The sequence below is a fragment of the Trachemys scripta genome, chromosome 3 (assembly GCF_013100865.1).
Source record: "Trachemys scripta elegans isolate TJP31775 chromosome 3, CAS_Tse_1.0, whole genome shotgun sequence".
Lineage (NCBI taxonomy): Eukaryota > Metazoa > Chordata > Testudines > Emydidae > Trachemys > Trachemys scripta.
Window position 1 is genome coordinate 147499956 of NC_048300.1, and position 19271 is coordinate 147519226.

The 19271-nt window shown below is 39.9% G+C and overlaps 1 protein-coding gene across 1 annotated transcript in view; it reads right to left on the reverse strand.

Moving 5' to 3' along the window:
- The window catches only part of KCNQ5 (potassium voltage-gated channel subfamily Q member 5), a 519022-nt gene that overhangs the window by 14728 nt on the left and 485023 nt on the right, over window positions 1–19271 (reverse strand). Inside the window, exons 10-11 of the mRNA XM_034766208.1 lie at window positions 18550–18770; window positions 8907–9015 (exon numbers count right to left, since the gene is read on the reverse strand). Coding sequence (XP_034622099.1) covers window positions 8907–9015; window positions 18550–18770 — 330 coding nt within the window. The remainder of the gene's footprint in view (window positions 1–8906; window positions 9016–18549; window positions 18771–19271) is intronic.

The window sequence follows — 19271 nt, forward strand, 5'->3', positions numbered from 1 at the left end:
CCATTCAACAGCAAATAATTAATGATGAAATGTAAATTTCACATAAAGAGCATTTTGCACAATTTTGTGTAATTTGTGTGGCAATCAGATGTTCAATGGGTATTTTTTAAGAACAGGAAACTTTGTGTTAAGTCATAAATGTGAAGAAATACAGACCAAAGATTTTGAATATATCTTTAGGCACCTAAATAAAAGTGATCAGGTTTTTCAAAGGTGACATGAGCTCCTGTAACTTCCACTGATTTAAACGGGAGCTGTGGAAGCTCAGCATATTTGGGAGTCTGAAAAGTTTGGCCATACTGCTTTGTGTTGAAGAGAGGTAAAACGAGGACACTAGTCAAAACTTGGTAAGATCTACACTCTAGTGCACGTAAGCAGGTAGGGAACACAAAACTGTTGGGCCATCTGTAGAATGTGCACAATCACCAATAGTGTTGCCTAGTGGTCAGGCAGGGTTTTAGCAGGGCATCTCCCCATTGAAAGCACAGTCTGGTCCTTCAGTTCTCTGGCCCCAATGGTTTCCAGTCCTCCCCTTTAGCCCAGAGATTTTTTGAGCGTCAGGGGGCTGGGCCCTTGAACAGTCAATGCCTTTTCCAGCTGGTCTCTCATCTTGATGAAGATTCCTAGTGTTGTAGTGTCCTCTTGGGGTGGGTGGGGATCCTGGGCCTGCTCTCTCCACTATGCTCCAATCCCGGGTGCTAAACTGCTACCCTCGGACAACTTCCTATCCCCAGCCCCTTTTAGCTCCCCAGAATAAATTACTCCAATCAAGTCTCTGACCTGCTCACTCAGTCACTTGCCTATCCTATGTGGGTTTGCACAGGTCTGTATTGTCAGGTCTCAGGCAATGGGCTCCTGGGCAGTACTTTCCCCTCTGCACAGCTGTCTGCTCCCTTCCACTGCCCTGAACTGCTGCTCTCCCCTTTTTAAAGCCCTACCTCCAGCTTGTGCAGGCTCTGTAGGCGTGACTGGGCAGGGCCGCCTGGCAAACCCCTTACTCACCAGTGTGGGGTTTGTAGATCCCATCACACCATCTCTAATCCTAATATTTCATGCTATAATATTAGCTAATTCAATTTTTATTATACTACATAATTCACCTGCAAGACAGCCAACAAGCAGATAAAAAGCCATGGTTATCACTCTGTGATAACTAGAGATTAGTATTACTTTAAATGGAATTACATGAAAACTGTACTTTGTATTATTTCTTTACCACATTATAAAAAGTATGCCATCAGAGTTGAAATTTATAATGGACCCCTATTGATTATGTATAAACCTGTTATTCTAAGTAGTATTGATCTTTCCGCACAAGGCTTAGTTTCTTGATTTGTCGCATTATTGTAAGTATGAAGTTAAATGGTGAATTCAGATAAGGTGGAGTGTCACTGGTATAATGGATGAAGCATAATCTTGGTCAGAGAGTCTAGAAACGGAAGAGACTTATTAGGACAACTACTCCATCTCCCTGCCAGTTCAGGATTGATCTCCATTATGCACAGTGGACATGTAGCTTTAAATATGCCAAGGGACAAACTTCCATTGGGAGACTAATTCTACAAGCTAATATATCTCACTGTCATTTCTAACACGGAGGCACCTGAAGCAGGGAAAATGTTGGAAATGGAATTTTTTCATATAGTTGTCAAATGACTCCAATATGTTCTATTCCTAAAAGTCTGATAGACCATCTAATCCCTGTGTATCCAGTTCTTCGTTCAGGTTATGAAGAAAAAATTAATGTGACTTGTCCCAAAACAACTTGCATTACAAAGGTGGTTTATTTAGAAAAAATATAGTTGTCCTTTTTTTTTTTTTTCTTTGTTTTGGTAGCCGTACATAATTGCCATGCACACTCCTCCTGAAGTGCAATATGAGACTCAACAGGAAGTGTGGAGCCAGGGAAGTAGTACGTTATATGGGGAAATAATCAAATTTCCTACTACGGGGTGGCATGTACAAGAAAATTGCGGCAGAAGGTCAGTTTTCATTATTGGGCCATAAACCTGGTTAATCAGCATACACAAAAATCTGAAGTGTAGATCAGCACCTTGTCTGGAAGCAGTAAGTTCTTAAATTCACTGGCTCAGACCAGGGCTTTGGTTATTCAAGGCTGTTTTAACATTTTTCCTAGCTTATCTAAGGGACTATGTTGTTTTGGAACTCAGGATGATTCTAGCTATATTTGGAGAATCTCTTCTGATATATCTATGTTTCCTAATGTAACAAGGGTCTTTTTCCTTGCCTCCTCTGAACTAGGAGTCCTCTGAGCCTAAAGGTTTTTCATTGACTTCAGTTGGAACAGAATTAGTCTAACACTTTGAAAAATTCTACCCTTGATGACTGTTTCCATTTCTTTCCAGACATGAGGTTGTATAGAATTGCACCTGCTCTTAATGAGTCAATTTCGGTAGAGCCCTGTTCTCAAAAATGTCAGTAGTTAGGGCCTGGATCCAGAGCTCATTGAAGTCAATGGGAATTGACCAATGGGTTTTGGATTAGGCCCTTATTCCCTTGTGCCTCAGATGTGTGAAGTTTTCTTCTGGATTCCAAGAATACATGTAAAATATCTTACAGGAGGGAGGAGAAGGAGGAGATATATGAGCTATACAAATAATAAAGAAGTAAAAAGAATGGAGTTATTAAAACCTGTCAGTCACTATGAAACATAAAAATACAGGGATTATTTAAATGATGGAATTGAGGGGTTCCTTTGAAAGTTGTTAAATTCTATTATCAGGGGGTAGCCGTGTTAGTCTGTATCTACAAAAACAACAAGGAGTCTGGTGGCACCTTAAAGACTAACAGATTTATTTGGGCATGAGCTTTCGTGAGTAAAAACCTCACTTCTTCGGATGCATAGAGTGAAAGTTACAGATGCAGGCATTATATACTGACACATGGAGAGCAGGTATATATACTCCCACAAGGTATATAATGCCTGCATCTGTAACTTTCACTCTATGCATCCGAAGAAGTGAGGTTTTTACTCACGAAAGCTCATGCCCAAATAAATCTGTTAGTCTTTAAGGTGCCACCAGACTCCTTGTTGTTTAAATTCTATTGATTCAGTAATTCTCAATTAAAAAATAAGTCAATCTTTTTTTTTTTTTAAAGTCCTGAAATAACTATTTATATAATAGATTTGAATAACGAAAACACCGATTATGGTTAATGATAGCAATTTTATGGACTTTTTTTCAAAATAAAAGAATTATGTCACAAATCCAAAAACTTTGAATTTCCTTGTATTTGTTAGTTTTAAAAATCAAAATGTTAAACTATTTTTGTGTGTTCACGTGTGCTACAAACTAAGGGTCTGACCCTGCAAACACTTACACATTGGGTGACTTTACTTGCATGTAATGGCACTACTCCCACAAGTCAAGTTACTCATATGCTAAAGTATTTGAAGAATTGGGCCTTAAAGCACACAACAGGTATATGGCACACTAAGTACAGCTTAGTGCTTGTTTTCTACTTGTACCACAAGAGGGCAAAAAAGACTCACCATAAACCTTGACTGTATGTAAACTGAGTAGACCATACGGAGTCCACTCACAACAAATTCTGACTAAGCAGAAAGTAAAACAAACAAAAATGAACAAAACAGTGCAGTCCCCTGTCTATTTGAAAGGCTAATTATTTTTTCTCAGAGTAACTGTATTAAATATAACAGAGTCATTTTTCTATAATTTAAATATAATGTGATGAATGATACCCTGTATACTAAACTCATCTAATAAAACAACTGGTGTAAGGCAACTTTACCATAAGAATTAGTCATAAATAATGGCCCAATTCATCATCCAGTAGAGTACACAAGCTAAATTATTTTGTATTGAATTGAGCTCCAAATGATTTCAGACATTTTTGTATCAAACTGCGTCACTTACACTCCAAGAATCTCTACACGACTTGCTCTGCATCTTTACTGAGGCAAAACTCCTCCTGAAGCTCAGACAAGTTTTGCATGAGCAAGGACTGCACATCAGGCCCAAACAGAACAATATTAGCACCGTCACCTCATGTCAATAACATCAAATGCAAGGGCAGCAAAAATCAGGATTACAGGGAAATTAAGATTCTTCTTGTACAAGGTTTTGCTTCCCATTTGTTTTGTATTTCTTTCCCTGCACATGTTGCATTTCCCTCCCCATTCATGTTGCCAGTTATAGTGTTACGTACAAGTACGCTTGTCATTTGTAGAGCCTACAAATCTGCAGATATCCACAGACCATTTTTGCAGATTGGATGCAGATACAAATTTTGTATCCACGTAGGGCTCTAGTCATTGTGCTCTTTATTGAATCTGGGGATGAGCAAATGCATCGTCAGTTCCTTTAATGACCCTGATGCTCTCATGTCATTATTTAAAAAAATGTTTATATTGCCATAGCACCAAGAAGCCTCAATAAGGACTGGAGCCCTAGTCTGAGAGGCATCATGACATAGTCCCTGCTTTGAAGATTAGAATCTAGGAAGACTACTTTCCTCTTAACTAAACAAGACTCCCACAACTTCACTGTTGAGTGTGAAAACATGCCCCACCACTTCCAGCAATTCAGCAGCCCCATGAAGCTTGCCCAGGGTGCTGGCTCTACCACAGTGCTCTTCTACACAGCTGGTTCCATTACTGTTTTTTCCCATCCCCAACCTCCGCAACCCCTCCTGGCCTGCAGAAGAGGTCAGGAACTAAAAGCAGGGAGGCAGATCATGTGGGAAGTGCAAGCCACGGAAGGAGGGGTGTTCCAGATGTAGGTAGCTAGGGCTAACACTGACTCCTCCCTAGAATACTAACCTGCCCCATTCCCAGGAGCCAGAAATCATCTTTTCTCCCAGGTAGTCTTTTTATATATGCCTAGACAGTCTGGCTGAGATTCTAGAACCATGTAGAGGTGGGGGAAATAGTGTGTTATGGGTTAAAATATATAGGAATCTGAGACAGAACACCATGGGACAAAGTTCTAATGCAGGGGTGGCCAACCTATTGCTCCGGAGGCACATGCAGCTCTTCAGAAGTTAATATGCAGCTCCTTGTATAGGCACTGACTCCGGGGCTGGAGCTACAGGCACCAGCTTTCCAATGTGCCGGGGGGGTGCTAACTGCGCAACTCCTGGCTCTGCCACAGGCCCTGCCGCCACTCCATCCTTTCCCGCCCCCTCTCCTGAGCCTGCTGTGCCCTTACTCCTCCCCCCCTCCCAGAACTCCTGCATGCCACGAAACAGCTGATCTGGAAGTGTGGGGAGGGAGGGGGAGATGCTGATCGACGGGGCTGCCAGTGGGTGGGAGGTGCTGGGAGTGTAGGGTAGGGAGCTGATGGGGGGCTGCTGACGTATTACAGTGGGTGGGAGGTGCTGGGAGTGTAGGGTAGGGAGCTGATGGGGGGCTGCTGACGTATTACTGTGGCTCTTTGGTAATGTACATTGGTAAATTCTGGCTCCTTCTCAGGCTCAGGTTGGCCACCCCTGTTCTAATGATAGTAAAAGAGAAATACATTTCAAATTATAGCAGAGATGGAGTTTAACGAAAATGAAATTAAACCAAATTCATAAATGGGTAAGTATAAAATTAAAGAATTAAAGTTAGCTTACATTTGGTTAAGGATCTATATGTGTGTTTGTAAAGAAGGCTCCAATCAGCAAGTAAAAGAAGGCCATGAGAATAATAAGTAGCATTATTTGTAGTGTGGGAAGGCTGTGTGGTTTCCAAATTAGCTAATAAAATAACGAACTGCAGTAACAAGACAAAGAATGTCTTAAAAGAAACATGCCCAAATCTTCTCACTATTCTGCTGGTAAGCAAGGAATGGGGGGGAGGAGGGGGAGATAAGAAAGGCAAGGTCTTGGGAAGAAAGGAGGCTGCAAATCTTATCGGGCTTAAGACTGGAAATAAGGGTGAATTGACTCAATTTGGTTTTTGGCTGAAGTCAGTAATTAGCAATGATATCACGTGTTTGTTAAAGGGTATAAAAAGTAAATTCTTAAAGGGATCATTGCTAATACCTGCCTGATTATGCTGGAGTCTACCAATATGGGTCTGAGCACCCCTGGGTTAGCCAGTTTGTAAGTATCTTGATCAAATGCCTATAAATGTTTTGTTATTTTTTGCATGACATTTAGCTACATTATTTGAATTTCATATTAACACAAAATGAAAATATATGTATAAAAACATACAGCAGTTAGAGATAGAAAAGACCTCCTAAGTCAGCTAGTTTACTTCACTGCCACACTGGATAGTTATTCTCTACTGCACATTTCTTAGCGCTGATTTTATAAGTCCTAAGAAATGGAGGAATCCCACCATTTCCATTAAGACAATATTACACAGCCTAGTTGCTCTCACTGTCAGGAAACAGTCAGATATGTTGTACTATATGGTAAAAATTTTTATTAGTTTCTCCTTTTGACTCTATTTTACATGCTTGGTAAATGTGAATTAATGGACATAGCTAAAAACTGCAGTGCTTTCTGTCGAGCCTGCAGGTCTCTCAGTGCAGGATACTAACGGCTAATTGCTGTCCAGGGATCCAGGACTGGGTCAGATAATACTGCCCATCCTGCCACCACAGAGGGGTGTACACTATGCATAGGTTGAAATATTAGTTATATGTGTACTGCTCTTGCTCTGCTGTTGCTTGGTGTGGATTATGAACTGTTTCGTGCTGAGAGCTCCATGGTGAGAGCATGATCCCCTGGGGAATCAGGACGCTGATTCCTTTATTTTGGCCCTGACTGAGGCACATGGCACCATTTCTCTTACTTCACTATGGCTCTAACACTCTCCTCAAACACATACAACCATTATGGAGAACTTTCCCTGTCTTCCCATGTAACTCCCTCCCTCAGCTGGCCTGGCATAGGAGCTTGGAAGAGGTGGGGCAGAGGAAGCCGCGTCCCTTGTAGCCAAAAAGTTCAAGTATATGACTTTGAAGAGAGCCCAGTTTGCTTGAACTGTTATTGAACAGATCCATTGAGTGAGTCTTCAGTCTCCCTTGCTACTTGGAGGCAGTCAGACCTGTGAGCAATGGGTGCAGGCTAAGGCCCTTTCACTGAAGAACACATTAGTTCTTTCTGCCTCCGGCCACTGCCTCTGCAGCGCACCAGCACTACCTCTCCCATTTTGATAAAACTTCCAGAGGATTTTAAAACAAATTTAATTTTTTTGTCATTTTACAGCAGTTTGGGCACAAACTTGAGGTGTGACTTTGTCTTTCTGAGGATAGCCTTTTGAAAAACAGCAATAGCTCTCCTCTGCTGCCAGAGGTATGTTCTTCTCTAAAGTGATAGATTCTGACATGGAGATGCACAAGATGGGAGCTGTGGGAGCACTCATTCAAGGATGTGATTGTCCCTATGTATTCACATGTAAATAGAGATGGGTCAGTCACACACTGGATGGTTAGTGTGATATATAGTTTTGTCCCCCTGCAGAAATTCTTTTCTACTAATACCACATGAAATAATACAATCTGTAGGGGAAATACTTCCAATTTCCAAAATATCTAAAAAGTATTCATGTAACGTTTGCAACTTGCTGATGACGGAGTGAGTGAAATAAAATCAATTATTGGTATCCTACTTAATTTTTGTCCACTTCTTATATTGGCTGAAGCATGTTTTATAGCAAATTATAAGCTCTGTGCATTGTTCAGAAACACTGCAGTCAGTTCATGATAGCATTTCCCCTACTAATTTATCTTTCAGTGGCAGTGCTTGTCTATAAAAATTGATTTGGTAAAGGAAGTATGAAGCTCTGTGCGACTGTAACAGTACCCATAGTTGTGGAAGCTGCAGTGACTGAATTTCTGGATCTAAATGTATGAGTCTTTTCTGCTTGGGTGAAAGGATCAGGCCTATTAGTTTGAAGACTATAAATCTCACACATGGTCCAGCTACTTGAGGGGGCCAAAGACCCACACTTAGTTAACATGGGTTATATACATTTCTTTAGGGTCGTATTCTGATACTGTTACTGAAATTAATGGGACTACCTGAGAAATAAGGTGTGAGCATGATATCAAAATGTGGCCACTGGTGTTTAGGTCACTTTCTTTTCTTCCCAAACTCACCATTACATGAACATATTTCTCTTTAAGTAATTTTGTGCGGCTTGCCACTTTGATAAAAGAGACAGAACTTGAGATTAGTTTAAAACTGTTGGAGTCATAACTAGATCAATGAATTGTCATCGACAAGGCTCTGCTTAGCTGCAGGACTATAACTGTTCTGAACTTACCAGAAGAAACTTATACCATAAAAAATATGCTATTGCAGAAAGATTTGGGAGTAAGTAAATTCAATACACAATGTCAATTTGACAGTGAGAAATATTAGAGACACAAGGTAGATGAGGTAATATATTTTACTGGACCAACTTCTGTTGGCGGAAGAAACAAGCTTTCAGGCTACACAGAACTCTTCTTTTCTGTTAGCTCGAAACCTTGTCTCTCTCACCAACAGAAGTTGGTCCAATGAAATATATTATGTCATCCTTCCCTGACTCTCTCATATTCTGGGACCAGCACAGCTACAGCACTGCAAAATGAGAAATATTATAACTTTTCCAGACCTGGTGACAGACATTCAGTAAAGCTGCATCTGTATGTTGAGTGTATTTTGAATTACAGAATGTATATTGTAAATCAAGCTTCACTTTTCTCTTTCTCTTCCCATTCAATTAAGACCCATATTGTATAATATGTTTTTGAAATGTTGAAAAGAGGATAACTTAGAACTGTGGAAATATTTCAGCTTCTAGTAGGCATACTGCTGAATAGCAGTGGGGAGAGAATTATACTAGCATGTTTACTAGTGATGTAAAAACATAGCCATACAATAATTTCAATAGTCAATAACAGAGCTCTCAAATATTTCTTCACTAAGTATTTCTCACCCACCTGATAGCTCTAATGATGGTTTTAAGTGCTGGCGTGAGATCTTCTACTGATACATCACATTGGCATCCTCTCTCATCATAAACATCGTCTGTTCCAAGAGTGGTGTCAGCTACAGGATACATTTGCAAGCTAAATAACAAGCACTTCAAGACAATACCCGTGTACATTTAGGTAGCTTTCCTCTCATGCTGTCTATATTGGGAAATAAAACTACATTAAGGGAACCAAGTTCTGCTGTCTAGTCTAAACCTAAAAGCAGAGAGGAAAACAGAATTTTAGTAATGAGAGACAGAAAAAGGCCTGAGACCTATTAGATCATCAGTCGATCTCCCTGCTAGTGCAGGATTGTTCTCTATAGTCCAAATAGATACTGTAATACAAATACATTTATAATGCAGGTCTGCGTGGCATCTGAGTATATCACATCATGTTCTCTATTTTAGAAAGAAGCAACAGGGTAACAGAAACCGTGGCAGAACCACAATATAGATAAAAGACACTGATATTGTAATGATGAATTATTAGTTATTATTTATATAGCACCATAAATGTACATAGCATTTAACAGAAAAATAAAGGATTTACTCCCTCTTCCAAAAAGCACATTTATTCTGTGTGAGGACAGCTGAATGACCAAATATTCCACTTCAGGTAAAAACTGTGTTTAACAGAAGAAAGATATAGGATGAAATACATCCCAGTTCAGTTGGTCCACATAAGCCTTCTGCCTCTAAGCCATTTAAGAATTGCCTTTGCCTGCCATAGTGGGAGTTGAGGGAGCTCTCTGTAGTAGCTAGTCTTACGACGTAGAAGAAATCTGCTTATTTTATGCATAAAATATTTATGCCCGGTCCCCTCCCTAATGAAAGCTTGGATGCCTGCCAAAATTATTGATTAGTTTTAATAAACTATGTAATTATCCTGCTATATTATTTTAAGTTCACCAAAGCTACTAATAATTAAAATAATAACTGAAAACTGTACAGAAATGCTGTACTTTCCAGGTGTCTCACACTTCTGTCCCTGATTTAGTCTTTCCAATAACTTCCCCCATTTCTGGAATTTCCTGCTTTATCCCTAAATACCATACTAAATGAGTCTCCCTTTATTCTAGTGGTATTTTCACTAAAAAGCTGATTCTTCTCACTTACACTGGTGTAAATCAGGAGTAACCCTGTTGAAGTCAATAAAATTACAACTGTATAAAACCAGTGAAAGAGGAGATTCTGGCTTCTGCAGTTTAAAATAAAGTGCATTTCTAAATGGTGGCCTCTATGATACAATTCTTGGATCTTGTTCTAAGTGTAGCTTAATTAATGAAAGAGCTCCTTTAGTGGAACATTGCAAAGAAAAATCTGCATAAAGCTGGTGTTGAATGAGACTCATGCAATCTATGAAATTCTCCAGGCAGTTCACAGACACAAATATCTTCAAAATACATTTATAGATACACAACAAAAAGTTCTTGTAAATTTAAGCCAACACAAAAAAGAGGCACTTTTCTTAATAAATTGCCTTCTTTCTTTCTAATATTTCCATTAGCATGAGTTTCCCTCAGTAGGGTAGGAGCTCAACACAATATGTCAATGATGCTGCTGAGGAAAAGCTATAAACCTTATTTGATTTATATGAGAAATGTGCATATTTCTTTATAATACTTCGAGACTTGGAAATGCCACCCACCCACAGCAACGGGTGGGAGAAATTGATGGGGCCATTGGTGAAAGGGAAACAGCCATAGTAGCAAGGGAGGGAGACGTTTGCCAAGGGACAATAGGTAGCTCCTCCCCCCGGGAGTCTCTGGCAGCCATTGCTAGTTGTGGGAAAAGGGTGCTGATTGGCCAGCATTCCCAGCTCCCAGGATTTAGTCAGTGCAGGGGCCTTGTGGAGCCTCTTTCGGCTCTGTTCCAGCTGCCCACCTTACCCACCTGAACTAGGAATGGGAACCTGGTCTGACAGATACTGCAGGTCTAACCAATCGCCTATTTACAGAATCAGGAAGGAATTTCTTCTCCCATGGGCCAATTGGCAAAGGACCAGGGAGTTTTTTGCCTTCCTCACAGCACCTTCAACCCACAGTGCTCTGAGTAGGAACACGCTTGGTACCTAGCTAAGGTACTCGGGTGGTGGTGTTTATTCGTCAGAACTTGTGGCTGGTTTCCAGTGCAGTTAAGAGAATAAAATGAATGGTGCCCAGAGGTAAAAGACCTGGGATTTTGGTGATGAGCCTTAGGCTCATGTGACTGGGTCCTTGTGGCCTTCATGGGCAGAGGTCAGACCTTGTAGCCCTTGTGGACTGAGGCCCTACCATGCTGCACCCTCTGTGCCCCTTGCGGCGGAAAGGAGGAAGAGGGTGCTAGGACTCAGAGAGAGCTGAGTCCTGGGGTGTAAGCTGAGGAGAGCCACCCTGTGTTATGAGTTCTATGTTAAGTAGCCCTGTAAACCTGATGCTAGTTATGGATTATATGGTAACAAGCCCTGTAACCCTGGGCCTATTAATGGGTTCTTTGGTAAGGAACTCTGTTATCCCCACATTGGAACCAATTAAATGCCTGGTATAAGAGAATATAGGTGATGGGCAGGTAGAGCCCCTCCCCGTGTTAAAATTTAATAAAATTGTAATCCCATGCATATGTCTGTCCTCATTTTGCTGCTGTGTCCAAAAAAGTTTGGGAAGCATGTATTAAGAAGAATTTGGAAAATTTTCCAATTTGCATTCCTGATGAAATAGAAGTTTATGCTCTGATTAACTTTCCAGTGGAATTTTATGGACATGTATGCATTCCATTTATGAATTTCACTGCCATTTATGATTATGCAGAGATATATGGGATAAAATTATGATGTGAAACCCCACAAATTGCAAATAAAAATGTATGAGTTCATAACTGTATGTCATATGGTTTGGTGCACAAGTTATGCCTTGGTTTTGATTTATATTTTCCAAATGCCATATGTGTTTTCTGTAGTTTAGCAATGTACTTTGGCTACAGTAAAACTGACACTGCTCTGATCTTCCTCACAGCACTATACTAACAATGTTAGTGACATCCAAAGCATATCTGCCTGTTCAAGAGAAATGAAAAGCTTTTATCCTATTCCCTTTCATTTGTTTCCTGGGAACAGCCAGGTGCTAGCAACAATATTCCAGTATTGATCAAAGTCTAGAAACTCAGTCTGTCTAGCTCTGAACCCCTAAAATAATATGAACAGTAAAGTCTGATCTTGTTTCTGAAAGCACCAGGACAAATACTACACAATGTTGCACTTAGATACTATGTTAGACTACTCTAGATATTGTATGCTCAGATCAAATAAACACACATACACACAACTGTACAACATAATATGTGTTCCGAATATTTACATAAATTATTGAAACTCTTTCCTATCAGTTTAAACCAGGCTTTTGACTATATATTATGGAGGTAATAAATATTTAATATAGAAATTAAATTGCAAAAATATGGTTTAATATTTTAAACTTAATTAAAACCTCTGTGTGTGTGTGTGTATGTGTGCGTACATGCACGTGTGTGCAAGTATGTGGCTATTGTTTTATTTCTCAAACATGAAGCAGGCGTGAAGCAGTATTAGGTCTGGGGAAGGTTTTAGGCAAAAGTTGTATCGTCAGACAGAAAGACAAATAATGTTTCAGTGTTAACCATTCTTTTTTCAGTGATAGAAGAACGACTTTTTCTGTGATTCTCTCATTGTCATACGACACTTCGGTGAATTTTACCTTCAAAAGTTTTACAATGTTGCTGAATTCATTTGTACATTCTAAGGTGGTCTGATTATTTTCCCCTTACATGGTTAACTCTTAGGGCTAGCTCCACAAGGGATTTAAGTGCCACGTTAGGCACCTATGTCCAAATGTTTAGAAAATCAAACTCTCTGCTCAGTTGCCACCTAACCCTGTAGGCAAACCCTGTAGTTTCTGCTGGTCATGTCTCCTAGGTGCCAACATTTCTGCTGGAGGACAGGCTCAAAGCAGCCTCAGTCCTGATGCCCAGCTCATGCCTAAACCCCAGCGGGAGCCTCAGATTGGACATTGTTCACCTGTCTCACCTGTGGGGCTTAATTCAGTAGGCGTATTGAGGAAGGGAGAGTGCAAGCAGGAAAGAGAGTTTTTGACTCCATAGTCTAGTGGTTAGGGCACTCACCTAGAATGTGTGAGAACTGATTTCAAGTCCCTACTCCAATGAACATTTCAGTATTTTATACAAAGTGGAACCTTCAACAGGGGAGGCTGAGGGAGACCCATCCCAGAAAAGCCCTTAGCCCAGTGGTTAGGGCACTCACCTGACAGTTTGGAGAACTGGGTTCAAGTCTGTGTTCCACATCATGAAGAGTGGGAATTTGAACCTAGGTCTCCCATATTCTTGCTGAGTGTGCTAGCCACTGGCCTATTGGGTAAAAGAGGGCCATCGCCAGTTTTTGTGAGAAAGGACTGTCCTGGCTTCAGTGCTTAACTCCAGCTGACAGTTCACAGCTGTGAATCCTTGTAGAGGGAGATACCTCCTCATAAATGCCTAACTCCCTTTGAGGGGAGGGGCTTAGCATATTTCTTTAAGATAAGAAGCCTTGTTTTTATTGGTTATCAAATAATTCATGCATGATCCTAAAATCTAAAATTCTGCATGTATAATGAACATTGCAAAAAGATTCCTATCTAATAATTATCAATTAGCTTTTAGTTGCTATTAAACTTCCAAAAATGCCCTGTATAAATACTGGCAATATTTCATAGAATGGCTCTCGTTACTTAATTAAAAAGGAGCTCCTCCGTGTTTAGTGATGATAGAATCAGAATTTTTTCTAAAAACAGTTAATTATATACACCATAATTCTACAGTTAAAATTGCTGATCACATCATAATAGTGAATCACTAACTGATCTGTTATTAACTTGCCATAAAAGGAGAGTAAGAAAGAAGGATGATTTTGTTTGGATTCTTTTCAACTTTTAAAATTCTAAAATTTTAAAAATCTATATCTAACTGATATGTATCGATATAGCTATACACACAAACATATCTCATACCTATGTAAACAGCACACATGTTAAGGTATAGCCATGTATGAAAGTGCAGGCTATGTGATAAAGTGAAGAGCTATGGGGGAAATATCATGCATCTTTGACTGCATCATTTGTTGTACTCTGCCCACAAAACCGCTCTGTTGGTGTGAGTTCTGAAATTCCAAACCCCTTGTCCTTGGGGGTGAGGTCACCACAGGAGAGTCTTCAGCCCAAATGCCCAGTTTTGGTCAGGGTTAGCAGTAGCAATGACTTCACCCCTGCAAGCACTCACCCCATTAGGGCCAACTTCATCCTGGGCTTGGCTCCCTCTCCCTTTCTATTAAAAAAGCAGAGACTCCAGCTGCTGGGTAATGGCAATGAGAGTACTTGGCTTTAACCTCAGAAGGTTATGAAGGACAGTACCAACAACATTTTTAAAAACTCTAATGCATTCCTAAAATAGCAATATATTTGGCATATGCAGAATACATGCTGTGCAGTATGTTATAATGGCTAAATCGGCAGTATGATATAATGGCTAAACTCAATTCATGGTTTCACCGCTCATGTATGTGTGGTCATGTGAAATTAATTCAGGTAAAACCTTTGTACCACACCACATTGCATTCTCTCTCTCTCTCTCTCTCTCAGAGCCCAATTGTGCAACCCTTATTCATACTGCTAAACAGTTCCTTTGACGTCATTGAGTACTCATCTATATGAGTAAAGTTTGCCCAATCAGACCCTCAATATGTATTGTAGATATTCACATTGAATGACAGAATCATAGGGCCAGACCATCAGTTGATGTAAATTGAAATAACTCTATTAAAACCAATGGAGCTATGCTAATTAACAGCAGAAGAAGATCTGGCTCATAGAGTTTAAATTAGAATGGTGGATTATGTTTTATAAGATCTTACTAATTAATTACAGTGTTAACTATATGAAAATTAGAGGAGATATGTTATCGGTTTAAACAGTCACAGAAATATTACCCTATTGACTGACATCAATTAACATATTGCTAACAGTACTACAGCTTTTTATCCCAAGGTATTAGATCATACAAATCCAATAAGGAGACTAAAGACACCAAACGGGTTAACTCTTAACCAGTAATTGCTAACTAATGAGGGCTTAAAAACAACTAAACTAAGGACCTGCCCCAGATCAAATGAACTCTAGATGAGGGAAAGTTGTGTGTGTTATTGAAAGAAAAACTGTCATTTTTATAATACATAAATTACATGGTAATAACTAAGTATATGGGGGATGAAGTATACATTTGCATTCTTTCCATGATTTTTATAATCTACTCACCCTGAGGATTCAATGTAAGTACTCTCAGGGGAATGGAAGGGCAGAGAGTTCATGTGAGTTTATAACTTTCTGCCGTTAAGTTTAGAGATAAGAACAGAAATCAACTATTTCCTTGGAGAGGCCTTTTCAATTAATCAAATGAAATACGTCTGTAATTTCTCAAGTGTTGAACACTTTGGTGTTTTATTCAATAAACTGAGCAACGTCTTTAGGTTATAGAGAATGCTAAATATCTCCTGCAAAGGCTCGAAAATGGTGGAATACAATGGTGGAATGAAATGGTGGAATACAACGTAACAGGGTGTGTTGGCCCTTATAGAAGGCTACAGCCTGTTCCTAATTTCATCTCAGAATGGGCAAAAGGGTGATTATTAGACTATTTAGGAATAGGTCCTGTTCCTCAGAAACCAAAGACGCAGCAAGACCTGGAGTAGGGCTTTCCACCAGGAGAGCTGGGGAAGCAGCGTTGGAGAGTCTGTGGAAAGGTTCTGTGAAGAGACAGGAAACATAGGGAAGGATAAGTTGTTCAAGGCCTGATGAGGCAGGAGAGAACAGAGCTTCTCATTCCTATGAGGAATAAGATTTTCAGTAGAATCAGAGACTGTTAGTGAGTCCTGCACTAAGGGGATGAAGACTCAGATGTGTGGGAAAGTAAGTGAAGGAAAAGCCTGAAACAATGCAGTAGTTCAGTGGGCTGGAGGCCTGTTGTTAGCACCTGCCTTTATCTAGTGATGCCAGGCTAGAGCTTGCAAGAAAATGTGAGAGGAAGCCCTTTTCACTCCCCTGTGTTAAGGATGGAAGAGCAAGGTAGAAAAGGACTATTGAGTTGTTTGGTTCTGGAAGGATGAAGAAATTCCTTAGCCTGGGGAGGTCAGTCAATCATTGGTACCTGCCTTTCATCAAAAGAGATGAACCCTGATACAAGAAATGGACCACTGAGCTCCTACACTAATAGGTGACAAAAGGCATGGCTCAAGGAGGGTCAAATATGCGTGGTGTTTTGTGTTTGGATGTTTGTTTATCCCAGAAAGGGAGGGTTTTTGCTTTGGTTGGAGGGCCAAAGTACCAAAATCACCCGGCCAAATAGTCAGTGGAAGATCATCATAAGGAAGGGAATTGAGGTAAGAATACATTACTACAACAAATAAAATGCTGTCGTTCCATTCAGTAAGAAGAAAAAATGTTCTAAGCTAAACATGTAGTTTATACACAGTCTATTGAACATCCACCCGGAGACAGCATTTAATAACTGTGGAATCCATAGCAAGTGAGGAAAAATTTTGAACACACCAAGGTTGGTAGTGCATATCTGAGGGATAAAAGCAAGGCTGAAGAATGTACTGTGTGAGGTTGCTAAGTGTTGCCTATAAGTAGTAAGCAAGCTGGACATCAGTTTGATGACACTGATCCCAGAGGTTGCTGGACTGAGTCCTACAGTGGAAACTTTACCAAAAAGCTGGAGTCACTTAAAGCTGTTGCTCCTTCTGCTGCAGAAGAGAAATGGATGTATCTATTGGCTGTTTTACATAATGGTGGATATGCAGCTGGAAACTGCTGACATGCATACAGTCTGTGGTTACTCTGAGGAATTGGAAAGTAGTTAAGTGTATTGTGAAGAATTATAAACTATATTTAGTTTTTATCAGTAGAGATTCCTGCAGATGCAATTCATGGCACCTTTTCCCTAAAACAAAGACTGCACGGGAAGTTCCTACTTATTTTGATGAGGCTTCAAGACCATAAGTTACAGTATGTCTAGGGGAAAATAATGGCAATCTTTGCAAAGTTTGTTCAATGAGCATGGAGAGGAAATGAATCCGTCAATGTGATGTGGCTAGAGGAGTATAAAATAAGTGGTAAAAATTAAAAGGAATATTACAACTGTGCTCAGCAAACTGCATTAGTTGTCAGTTTATGTCTAGATGCAGTACTAGTGGTACTGATTTTTTTTACCTATAAAGACCTTTCTGGTTTGTATCTTACTGACCACTTTCTGTTTCATTGTTCTATCATAGCTGTTGAGGTCAGCCGGGGCTGTTCAACCCCCAATCTGAAAGTCTCAGGATTTGTACATCTGAAGAGTCTCAGAGAAGGACCCTAGTCTCTGGATTGCTGATCCTCAGATGGTCCTCTTGTTTTGTTTTCAGCCATGCAGGGAATGTTGCTAACCCTGATTATTTACTGAGGCTTTTCCTGAAGAGGTCTGTTGAGTAGGAGGCTCTTAGTTGTGGTCTACGGTATATTTCAGTTCTATGTATGTGCTAATATGTGCTCTTAAAGGGATGCAGATAGCTGAATCACACTGGTCTGATTATTTTTATTACCCACAATTATTAGAAATTACATACAGTACATGATTACTGTCATGAAAAGAGATTAGCAATGTCTCTATTTTGCTGCTTCCCTTGTATTCCCCTATCCTATTGCTTACATGTGGGCCTTTCAAATCTTTATAAAATAGGAAAATGTGATTATAGAAACCTAAAATTGCCAGGGAACACTCAGGCAACTGCAATACCAAAAACTACTTTTAACTCATTTTTTTTTAAATTGATTATATTTCAAGTTGAACTTTGACAGACTACAAGTTGCTTGGCTCTCCCTATTCTTGGCTGTCACTAGGCTCCCTTGCTATCTTAGTCCTCTAGCATTGCATCTGGTCTCCGCATCCTTGGTTCTCCTGGACTAAAGGGGCCACTGGGTCCATGTTGATGCAGCATCATAGAGGAAGATCTTTGATGAAGTGAGGGTTACATTAGTGGAAAAACGGGATCTTTGTGAAAGTGCTTAGCTGTTGAAAGAGAAGGGGAGAGGCATAACCTCAGGTCCTATGACTCTCCTATACCTTCCCTAAAACAGGAGTCAATGTGGACGAAACTTGGAATCGCCATTCTGTGGGAAATTCTGACACTTCAAAATGTCCTTACACAAAACCTTGATCTTGTTTATCTTTTATTTGTTAAGGTTGGTCTATACATAATTTACCTAAGATAAAACCACAAAAATAAGGAAATGAAAAGTTAAAGCATATAATAGTACATCTCCCTCCTCTGCTCAGAGACACACAGCTCACCACTAGCACCGCCACCAAACAGTACACCACAGAAAAAGCACAACAGCTTGAACTCTAACCTAGTCGGGAAGCCAGCTTTCCAGTACCCCCCTCTCCAAACTCGAGTATCTGCAGTGGTTTCCTAGAACTGTGGAGAATGGATGGTTGTGGAAGTCTGGCTGGTTTGTGGTAAAGGGGACATGGGGACAAGGCATAATGGAAAATACGCATGAAAAATATCTTACCATCTGCCACTGGTTTTGGCTGAGAACTCTTCAGACGCAGTGAAGGTCTGAAACGAGTTCGGTCATTGAAGCTCCAGCTCTTTTGCACTTTGGTTGGGCTGCTCTCTGCAGTAACGTCAGTACCTGGTGACCGTCGATCTCCAACTGATGCCTGCCTGTTCTTAATACTCTGCCCTCTTGGGCTAGCCATCCGTACCCGCTCTTTAAAACTTAACTTCTGGCTGTGAAAGAGAGAAAGATATATTATTTCATATTTAATTCATTCCAATTTCCTTTGTAATGCCATAGACATATAGATATATTTATTTCCAGCAACTAAACTAAAGATAGCACAATGTAGATTTTTAACCAGTGTTTCATGGAATATATTCATTCATTGGGATAACGCTCATTTGAAATAGTATAATTCTATAGAGACATTATCATTGATAGTGTATAGTGATCGCAGTGATAGTGTATAGTAAATCTAACAAAATGTAATCCAGTAATAATGGTTTAACCTTACAGACATACTTTTAAGGTTAGGACTTAAATTTTAGATGATTACAAATATATTTCCATGTAAGACAGCCCAGCTCAGTGCATTTCTGATCATCTCTACAGATAAACAAGACAAATTGTTCTATTATTTCTGCATGCCATGTAGTTTTTGTTTTTTAAACAGGCAAGATTAATGTTATTGTTATGTTCATGCATTTTCAAGTCATGACATTTTCCAACAT